Here is an 11,184-nt window from a genome sequence, read left to right as displayed (position 1 = left end):
TATTTTCCAGATTTTTTCATGTGTGGGGTTGAACTGGGTAAAGAAGATGACCGACCCGGGTCGGGTCGGGTCGATCCATCCGACCCGGAATACCCCGGTTGGTCTAAAATTGCACATTAAGCCCGATTTTGACACAAATTTTCAAATTTAACCTCAAAATTGGATTTCTCAGCACATTTTTCATTCAAATATGAGATTTGTACCAATTTTTATTACAATTAAACCCAAAATCCCCAAATTTTAAATTCGGACAATAGGGATTTTGTTCAATTCAGTATCCAGATGATCTGATTGGGAAAACTTGATACCAAAATTAGATTACCCATGACTGATTAACCCTAGGAATGGTGATGCCTTGGTTCAATAATTTCGAATTGACCAAGATCCCCAATTTGGGCTTAAAATCCCTAATTTTCAATTGATTTTTGGAGTTTTTCAATTATTTTGTTAAATTGTAAAATTGGGCCAGCCAATATGCAATTAAGGTAGCGAATGAAAACCATTCTGTTCCAGAATGAGTTCCTTAAACAGAAATAGATTTTTCTATTTCTGGTTCCATGATGAGTTTCTGAGAAAAGAAACCCGTTTGATAACGACCAAAATTTTTTATTTCTGGAACAGAAACCCGTTTGATAACAGCACAAAATTTCTATTTCCTGAAACAAAAACCCGTTTGATAAGCAACACAAAATTCTATTTCCAGGAACAAAAATCCATTTTTTTTCAGAAATGGAATAAAAATAATTAGAAAATCCAAAAAACTCCTAAAAATCTCAAAAAAATCCAAAAAATCCAAAAAAAATTGAAAAATTCTAGAAAAATTCATCACAATTTCCAAAAAATAAAAAAATTCAGATTTCGGGAAAATAGGAAATTTGTTGAATTTTTTCAAAAAAAAATCAAAAATCAAAAATTTCAAAACTTCATAGAATGGCTTAAAATACCTGTGGCCACCCACCTTTAATGAAATTTAAATTTTTTTAGTTGCCAAAAAAAAAATCAAAAAATCAAAAATTTCAAAACTTCACAGAATAGTTTAGATCACATGTGGCCACCCACTTTGAGTGAAATTTAAATTTTTTAAGGTGCCCAAAAAAATTCAAAAACTCAAAAATTTCAAAACTTCACAGAATAGTTTAGATCACATGTGGCCACCCACTTTGAGTGAAATTTAAATTTTTTAAGGTGCCCAAAAAAATTCAAAAACTCAAAAATTTCAAAACTTCACAGAATAGCTTATAATACCTGTGGCCACCCACTTTGAGTGAAATTTTAATTTTTTGAGGTGAAAAAAAAAGCAAAAAATCAAAAATTTCAAAACTTCACAGAATGACTTAGAATATATGTAGCCACCCACTTTGAGTGAAATTTAAATATTTTTAGGTGCCGAAAAAAAAATAAAAACATAAAAAAATCTAAAATTTTAAAACTTCACAGAATGACTTAGAATGCCTCTAGCCACTCACTTTGAGTAAAATTTAATTTTTTTTAGGTGCTCAACTTCTGATTTTTTTGATTTTTTAATTTTTTTTCGGCACCTAAAGAAAATTAAATTTCTCTCAAAGTGGATGGCCACATGTATTCTAAGCCATTCTGTGAAATTTTGAAATTTTCGATTTTTTACTTTTTTTCTTTTTTTCGGCACCTAAAAAAAATAAAATTTCATTCAAAGTTGGTGGTCACAGGTATTCTAAGCCATTCCGCGAAGTTTTGAAATTTTTGCTTTTTTGCTTATTTTTATTTTTTTTCGGCACCTAAAAAAAATTAAATTTCGCTCAAAGTGAGTGGCCGCAGGTATTCTAAGCAATTCTATGAAGTTTTGAAGTTTTTTATTTTTTATTTTTTTCGGCACCTAAAAAAATTTAAATTTTACTCAAAGTGGATGGCCACAGGTATTCTAAGTCATTCTGTGAAGTTTTAAAATTTTTGATTTTTTGCTTTTTTTTTTTATTTTTTTAGGCACCTAAAAAAATATAATTTCGCTCAAAGTGGGTGGCCACATGTATTTTTAGCCATTATGTGAAGTTTTGAAATTTTTGCTTTTTTGCTTATTTTTATTATTTTTGGCATCTAAAAAAAATTAAATTTCGCTCAAAGTGGGTGGCTACAGGTATTCTAAGCCATTCTGTGAAGTTTTGAAATTTTTTATTTTTTTATATTTTTCGGCACCTAAAAAAATTTAAATTTCGCTCAAAGTGGATGGCCACAGGTATTCTAAGCCATTATGTGAAGTTTTCACATTTTTTTATTTTTTTATTTTTTTTTTTCGGCACCTAAAAAAAATTAAATTTCTCTCAAATTGGGTGGCCATAGATATTCTAAGACATTCTGTGAATTTTTTAAATTTTAGATTTTTAAATTATTTTTTATTTTTTTGGCATCTAAAAAAAATTAAATTTCGCTCAAAGTGGGTAGCCATAGGTATTCTAAGCCATTTTGTGAAATTTTAAAATTTTTGATTTTTTGATTTTTTGATTTTTTTCGGCACCTAAAAATATTTAAATTTCGCTCAAAGTGGGTAGCCACAGATTCTAAACCATTCTGTGAAGTTTTGAAATTTTTTATTTTTTTCTTTTTTTTCCCACCTTAAAGATCGTGACTTCCAGATGAACATGTGCTTTGAAGAAAGAGTTATCTCAGGAATGATTCTAATTTTTGGTCTAGAAAGAGAAAACCTACTTTTTTTTTTGTTCTGATTTCTGGTTCAGAATCGATTCTGGAACAAAAAGTTGTTCCAGAAATAGAAAAATGAAATTACGTTACCAAACGGGTTTCTGGTCGAAAGCTATTTCTGGGAACAGAAAACCAGTTCTGGACAGAACCAGAATGGTTATCATGCGCTACCTAAAGGTCCCTGAATCATTTTTTGTTAAGACACTATGGATTAAAAATGACTATAAATGACTCAATTGAATTTTTGGTTCAATTTGAGTGTGAATTTGCCCAATTTTGGGAAAAACATATCCCCAATCGAATTTTTTCAAAATTGAAGCTGCAGTGATGAAATTGGAATTAAAATAAAGCTAATGACTATTTTGATGGAATCTTTTTCAACTCCATTTGGTATTTTTCTTGATTTTTCACTTATTTTGGCCAAAAGAAAATAAGAAAAAATTCAGAAAAATTCTAAAAAAATTATTTTTGGTTTAGAAATAGGTTCCTAAGCATGGACAAGGTTCCTAATCCTAATTTTGTGATTTTTAAGAAAATTTGAAAAATTGAGTAAAAATCAGGTGTCAACACTAACTCCTTTTCATCAGGAGATACATCCAAGTACAAAAGGCCATTGTTCGACGTCATCTACAAAGACACCCGTTGCATTCCTCATTTTACCATAACGGTGCACCAAATTTTCCCTAAGAACTCGGATCAACCAAGGTATAGATGGCCGATTGTCTCATCATAACCTCACAGATGGAGCAAAGCCTCTCGATGCCAGCAGCACCTTAACAACTCTTCCTTTCGTTAATTACCAACAGAAGATCTCAACCTTGGTCGGCACAGGATAGCATCACATTGTTGATTCAACTGGAGGTGCTTCCGGGCGACACGCAAGATACTGTATCGTGAGTGAAGATAACGCAACTGTAGTATCTGCATATATACTAAGCTTGAGTTTGTGAAATAATTATAAGTGAATGTACTCAATTATCAATAGTAGTTGGACCTGAGGCACATTTTGGGTGGATCTAAGCAGATGTATTCATTCTTTCGCTCCGAGCGCCGATTTGGCGCTCCTAAAAAACATTTTTTTTTAACGAAGAAAAATTTGATGTTCTGTATGTCATAGGGGAGCTAAGAAAAGGACTTTTACGCCCTATATCTGATACGCTCGCCTATTGATCAAATCTAGTCAAAGTAACTTTTGAGACTTGTCCGACATGATTATAACATTGCCAGTGTTAACCGGTAGAATTCACGTACACTCTACCAATTGGTAAAAATATGGTCCACCACGTTACAGCTTTTACATCAACAGCACACTTGATGGACAAACGATTTACGATCCTCAGATTGTCATAAGAGAGATATTTTTCAAGTTGTCATGCTCAATATTTCTCTCTGAAGTCGATCCAGTTAATTCCATTGTACACCTTTCAATCTCAACTTGGGAAAGAGGTTTAACCTTTATCTGCCACTTGAAAAAAACACAAAGAAAGTTGCTTTGAACATCCATTTGTGACATCTCTTTTGTCCATTTTATGCAATTAATTTGGCTAATTCAACCCCTAAATGAAGTACCAACTCAACAAGATCAAAAGTGATGAGATCAGTAGATCAAAGAAGATCAGCAACAGAGAAAAATAACATATAGATGAGGACCCATACATAGATTTGAGTACATTAATGCAGGACTTCCTCCATATCCATCTATTGTCTCCCACCATTTCCCATTCCAAAACCAAAATGCCATCTACAAGAAGTTCCAACTTCATTGGACCGTCCACGTACAAACTGTACAGCACTAGACTCCATAGGGACAAACTGTTTGATCATCCTAAGAGCAGAACTAGGAGACAGTGTATTGAGACGTATTGTATATCTAAGTAGATAAGAACTTACACGTCAGTAGTCATAACTTTATCTAACAAAACTCCACGTTAAGTACCACTTCTTCTCCCTCCAATCCCTGAACCAGAAGCCATCCATATCTGACAGAATTCCACGTTACTGACCAAGTTGGACACATAACTACTAGCCATCCATATCACCTCACGCCTCGTAAAGCATTCCGACCTCAATACGCTGTGGCAACGGTACCCCTAAAGCAGGCAGTGCGGACCTGCAATTACTGTGCAAGACCTCATAGAAGCCAAGCAGAATCTTATCGAACCAGCCACAACTATTGCTTATGTAAAACCTAGTCTTGCCTCGTATGTGTACGACACCAGCAAGCTTCGCCTCTTCTATATAAGCAACTTCTTGATGCACTTCCTCTGGCGAGCCAGGCGATGAGAAACTCGAGCAGGTCCGTATGTGTGCAATCAGTGCATTGGTAACTTGAGTGACTAAGTCGTCTCCTTCATGATTAAGTGAATCTGCATATCCATACTGAATCACACATCCATAAACGCCTTTCAGGCCCAGTTTATTTACAATGATTCTCTCACGTGGAGCGACTTTTGGAACCAATAAGTATCTAAGAGTAGTGAAAACAGTGACTTTGTGAAGAGATCTCATGTTCTTTATGTAATGACCAAGAATGGGAGTAAGCCCATCTTGAATATTGGTGTAAAAGAAGCATAATCCAGGAACCCTTTGCATACCAGGCTCAGACAATAATGTCTCAAGCCTGTTGAGGTTGATCTTATGTGTCAGCTCATACTCCACCTTTCTCTGCCTTCCATAGAACCAACCAAACATGATAAAGGCAAGAATAATAGATATGGCAAAAGGAATCCATCCACCCTCAGGAATTTTTGTGAAGACAGCGCTGACATAGACACCTTCCATCACAAAGAATACACAGAAATATAGGGCAACCAGCCCCGTGGGAGTTCTCCAAATCATGATCATAACCAGGGTTAAGAGTATAGTGGTGATGAGCATGACTAGACTGACAACAACACCTGCAAGAGATGCTTAGTTGTTAGTAAAATCTTTCCATATGATTATCAAATGTACCCAAAGAAAAAAAATATCATTGATACTATGATAAACTTTTTCACAGAGTGCCAACACCCACTTTCAATAAAGAGACCATGAATGCTTCATTGGGTTAACAGTGTAAAAAGATTTTATTCAGTACGCTATTGCACCTCACTTAAGCAAATTTTATATTCAGCGTCTTGCCTTCAAAACCTTTATAGAAAGATTAGAAGTATCAGGGAACCTTTTTTGAGTTTTTATTAAGTAGAAACTACTAATCTAAATTTCCCGCCAAAACTCAACTTTTATTTTGTAGTTTGACATATTCTGAAAAAATTCCATAGTACCTTGGGTGACCTTAAATGTCCATAAGTATATATGTTTAAACAATTGAGGTGTTTAGTACAAAATAAATCTCAAATGCCGAAAGCAAAATGTTGAAAAGCAAAACTCCAAGCAGACCCTCACAATTTATCTTCATTATTCTGGTGGTCACATGCAGATCTTTTGGGGGAATAGAAGATGACATTAATGCAGCAATGGCATACTAATATAGTTGCTCTATGATATAGAATTCAGGATATCATATACCCACCAAAAGCATTGCCAATATCTTTTCCATCTCCAAAAATAAGAATGACGGCAACACAGAGGATCATGAGGATGTAATTAATTTCTGGGGAGTAAACTTCGCCTTCTTTGTTGGGGGAAGTATGGACCACCTTTACTCGAGGAAAATAATCAAGTACTACAGATTGCTTAATTACAGAGAAGGTAGCTGATATTAACGACTGGCTTGCAACAATTGCTGCAAGTGTGGCAACAACAAACATTGGCCAGTATATAGATCTTGGAATGAACTTGTAAAACCCATCGTCATAATCATTAGGATGACGAATTAAGTACGCAGTCTGGCCGGCATATGTTAGTACCAGTGATGGATATATCGTACATAGAAATGCTATCTGTTGAGGAAAAGTGGCATTAGACTGGTACCTTGGAAAAAAATCAACACTAAGAGCTTGGGAAAGAAAAGAAAGGTTCACCTGGATAGAAGTCCGATTGAAATGACCAAGATCAGCAAACAGAGCTTCTGAACCTGATATTATAAAAGAGAGTCACATGAATGTACCATGTTTCCCATTGTCAGAAGAGCAGGTTTATTTTAATGCAAATCCGCAACACAAGCTTAGTGCTTTATTAGGCATCAGTGAGTACTGAGAGCAAGTTGAATGCACTATGGCCCAGTCCAATCAGTCCCTTAACTAGAGAGAGAGAGAGAGAGAGAGAGAGAGAGAGAGAGAGAGAGAGAGAGCAATTTGAACTCTAACTACTGGAACACAAACTGAAATAGGCATTTCAGATCGTGTCATGACATAATTCATCCTTGTACGTAATATAAAACTGCGGCAAAATATAAACGGTAAAGACTAAGGATACTCCAGCTACCGTTAAGTAATCCATCAGGGCATGGTATCAGTAAAACTCCTTTTGCCTATCTAAGTTTATAGCTCAAAGTGAATTGCAAGAACAAGCAAATGATTCAGGAATTATTCTGTAAAGCTTGCAGCACATTTGTTTGTAATACATTTGATCAATGGACATTTAAAATACAGCAGCAAAACCTGACAAAATCTTAAGAATTACAGAAATGCCCTCATATAACCTGACAACCTGGAAGTACCCATAAAAATCATAGTCTAAATTTCCATAATGACTCCTACACGTACCATGTACAACAGTTCAAATGAAAAAGGATCCATACTTCTATTCAAGTCTCAAGAATGCGATCCTGTCAGTCTTGGAGCTCGTGTAATGTGAAATAACAGTAAGCTCACCCGTAATACAAAGCACAGTTCCACCAAGTGACAGCCAACCTTCCTTGCCATTTCTCCAGAAGAACTGGACAATGTAGTGTGGTGACAAGGCCTTGAATATACTTGGATAATGCTTTATGATGCTGTAAATTCCTACAAGTGGAGTGGTCAACGTCCATGCTCCCATGATGGGAGAAAAGAGGAAACTCACTTTAGATGTTCCAAACTTTTGCAGTAGGAACAGAACGATAAGAACTATCGCAGAGAGTGCTTCCACCAGAGCTGAAAAAAAGTGAATATGTGTAAACCTACAAATGCCGGATTCTTTTTTTATTCACTTCAAACTTAACGCGGAACTGATGGTCTTAACAATTTGCCACCTTGAAAAAATAAAATAACATGTATAGTTGTTGATTCTTACATTTGCTGACAGAAGGAAAAGGTGCTCTTACTCCATCCATTGCCGATAAAACTATCAACAATTATAATAAGTCAAAAATTCGAAACCCCAAGCAGAAATCTCAGCAAAGGGGGAAAAATGGTATGGTGACCAACCTGAAATTGCAGGGGTAAGAATACCATCACCGATTAGCATACACATCCCCAACATAGCAATAAAAAGTAGTACCCTCCTCGCAACTATGCTCTGTTCAAAGAATTTTCCAAGCCTACTTTGCTTTTCAGTGCCCTCAGGCAAGCCATGCCGGGAAACACCAGAGTTTGATTCTACACGTTTGGAACGGAGGATGCCGACATTCACTTTCCTACATAGCAAAGAATACAATGCAAATGTCCCACCTGCAATAGCAGTTGTCTTCATCATTCAAAAACATAACAGCTCATATTATGAGAGAGAAATAAATTTTAATTTCGAAAAAACCATCAGAAAGGTCAAAAGACCAAATTGAAGAAGGAGAACTGAACATCATCAGACACCTCCTAGCTTGTTGATGGTTAACTTAATCTCTGGAGCATACTTGCTTCTAAAACATTAAAAAGTTTTCAAATGACATTCCAGCAATGTTTCCCCAGTGTTGGACAACTTCATGAATTTGCAATAAAATACTTTCAACATGACAATAATAGACACTCTTCATCAAATGGGATCTCCATTGTTTAATGTGCTACCAAGAGAAAGATCCAATACGTTCCCAAACAATAAATGTCTGACTCATGGAGTGGCTATGAACTACTCAGGATCATTAATGGCTTACACCACAATGCTCTAGGAAACTGTAAGGTCCACTTCTAATAGACATAACCATTTTGCAGGTCATAGAATTTCTAAATTGTTTTATAATTGTTAATTTCAAAAAACCTTCCTTCAGGTGTCACTCCTGCTGCCATTTTCCCGTTCATTCAGCTGGAGTTGTAATTTTCTCTTTAGTAGTGTACTTTTCAGCAAAAACTAAAGTGAAAACCATGAAACAGATGACTCAAAATGCTTTACCTGGCTCTCTCAAAAAACAAAGAACGACTCCTCCACAAATCTAACTCTTCAAGAGAGAGAACTACTCCAAAAGAGCTTTCGAGCCTTTGCAGTTCATGTCACCAATTTTAAATTCTTGAGGCAACAACTGCGTGCAGAACTCTAAATACCACTTTTTCGACTAGACTGGTTTTAGAATTGTAGAATAATGTTCAATGGTGTGTGTAGAAGGAGCTACAGAGTGGACTAGAGTATGTGGGAACCAGAAGAATTAGCAAAGCAACAGTAAGAAATGAATATAATACAAACCAAACTAAATCAAAAAATTTATTGGGGTCTCGTATTGACCTTCACCCTGATCATCAGCTTTGAGAGCTATTCCCGCGTACTTTACAACACCAATGAGGGTGAGCGTCCAAAACATGATACAATAGATCCCTAAGTAGTCTTCTTCTGTTGGAGACTTTAGTGGCATTGATGGGTACACATACAGGGGAGATGTTACTATGCCTCCAAACACGACCCCAAGTGTCTGGTAGGCAAGTATCAGAGTAGCCCCTCTTCCCTTCCCCTGTTTCAAACACTTTCTTTACTCAGAACATCTGACTGATCTTTAACTTGTCAAGGTATAATTCAAATAGTGCAATAACAAATTCCAAAATGTATAAAAGACGAAAATTGGGAAGGAAACCAGTAAACAAGGTTCAATCGCAGCATTGTTCATGGCCAAAGACATGGTTACATGCTTTTTAGCCGTTAAACAGCAAAGAGTGTCATGATTGATGCACAAACAATTGACATTTTCTGCACAAACGGTTGTTCCACATGATATCTGAGCTTGAAGTCCAAGTTTTTCCAGTTCTTAACAATATCTGAGGTGGATTGCTCCCAAATATGCTTGACGTATACAATGTTTTCTTTCAGAACAAACAGTTGCTAAAACAAACACTTGAAAGCTTTTAATTTTTTAGCCATTCAACTGATATGCATTATTCATTGTAAAGACGCACTTGGAAATCACAATAAAAATGAAAAAAAAAAAACACAAAACGAAGCCAAAGCATTCACAATCGACAGTGAACGATGAAAAAGCCGCAAAGACCTCGTCTTTTCTCCACGGCAAGCCCACTTAGAATCCGACCCAACTAATCAGACTTTCAGAAACCAAAGCATTCACAATCGACAGTGAACGATGAAAAAACCGCAAAGACCTCGTCTTTTCTCCACGGCAATCCCACTTAGAATCCGAAAAACTCGAGCTTTCTATTTTTCCACACAGACAAGACAAAGACAAAGACAAAGACAAAGACACCCATGTTCAAGAAAAGCGTCTGTACACACACACACACACATGCAGTACCTTGTCCAGACGGTGACGGCCCGGCGGGTCGCGAGAGTCGGGGAGGTGATGGTGGCGGCGGCCGTCGCCGCGGCCGGAACCAACCTCGATCTCCGATGCAGCCACCGCCGCCTCGGGCGGTCCGATCGGTTGATTCGTGGGCATCGCCACCCACACGCACCCGCCCAGCTAACAGCAACTCAGCTTTCTCGTCACTCGATTCGTGAACGTGAGAGGGAGCTTTTGAGGCTTACTGTCTTTTGCTTTAAATGCGCCCTTCGGTTCTTACAATGGCGTCCGTTTGATGTCATATGATCTCCATATATATATATATGCTTTGAACGATAGTCCACGAGAAGTCTACGTGATCCGAATCAACCATACGTTTCCATGCAAGTGCGCGTGTGACATTACAATCGAACCCGTGCTGCCTCTGTTGAAAATTCCAAATAAAGGTTTGAAGTGCCATTATTTTATCAAATAAGGATTCGAAATGGATCTTGTATCAAATAATGACTTGAAGTGACCATGTCAATCTCGAATAAGAGCTCGAAGTGGCCATGACCGTTTCAAATTAGGGCCCGATCTCACCAGTTGCTGGCGGGCTAAATATTCCGACCCATCAAGTATATTTTCGTCCAAAGACAATTTCAATTTTAATTTTAATTTATTTTTTTCATTTTTAACTTTTTTTTTTTTCTGATTTGTTGTTTGCCGATGACTAGCGACCGGCCAGCAACGATGCTCGGAAAGGGTTGGGTGAGGCGACCCTCGAAAGCCCAGGCGAGGTCTGCAAGGGCGGCCCTCGAACGTTGAGTTGCAAAGCCGGTGGTGGGGGTGGAATACAGATAACAATATATGTCGTCCATAAATAATATATGAGCTGGAATTCCTATCCATTAATGAAGATGGTTAGTAAGTTCTGGGGAAGATGCATAATACTTTGGGTGGGGAGAGTTACTTGATATGCCCCTTTTCTCATTTGTTTAGACAACCACAGGTGACATTGC

General features: G+C 36.9%; 1 protein-coding gene across 1 annotated transcript; it reads right to left on the bottom strand.

The window, feature by feature from the left end:
* Nucleotides 1-4,286: 4,286 nt before the first annotated feature.
* Nucleotides 4,287-10,461, bottom strand: LOC115686911 (probable potassium transporter 17). The gene is made up of 8 exons (XM_030612334.2): nt 10,196-10,461; nt 9,184-9,406; nt 7,962-8,204; nt 7,828-7,878; nt 7,428-7,688; nt 6,636-6,688; nt 6,185-6,554; nt 4,287-5,570 (listed from the first exon to the last, which is right to left on the bottom strand). Exons 1-8 carry the CDS (start codon nt 10,337-10,339, stop codon nt 4,714-4,716), a joined length of 2,202 nt encoding a protein of 733 aa, XP_030468194.1. The 5' UTR covers nt 10,340-10,461; the 3' UTR covers nt 4,287-4,713.
* Nucleotides 10,462-11,184: the final 723 nt, after the last annotated feature.

Source organism: Syzygium oleosum, unplaced genomic scaffold, assembly GCF_021117445.2.
Source record: "Syzygium oleosum isolate NSW1041296 unplaced genomic scaffold, Sole_v2.1 Sole_v2.02, whole genome shotgun sequence".
NCBI lineage: Eukaryota > Viridiplantae > Streptophyta > Magnoliopsida > Myrtales > Myrtaceae > Syzygium > Syzygium oleosum.
Note: the sequence above shows the minus strand (reverse complement) of the source record. Positions and strands in the feature narration are given on the sequence as shown.

What these genes read in the sequence shown, in the direction of transcription:
- LOC115686911 (XM_030612334.2), bottom strand. Translation starts at nt 10,339, where the DNA reads ATGCCCACGAATCAACCGATCGGACCGCCCGAGGCGGCGGTGGCTGCA. An exon ending in TCTTACCCCTGCAATTTCAG is followed by an intron (nt 7,879 to 7,961) that starts GTTGGTCACCAT and finishes AATTGTTGATAG; the next exon opens with TTTTATCGGCAATGGATGGA. An exon ending in AGATATTGGCAATGCTTTTG is followed by an intron (nt 5,571 to 6,184) that starts GTGGGTATATGA and finishes CATCTCTTGCAG; the next exon opens with GTGTTGTTGTCAGTCTAGTC.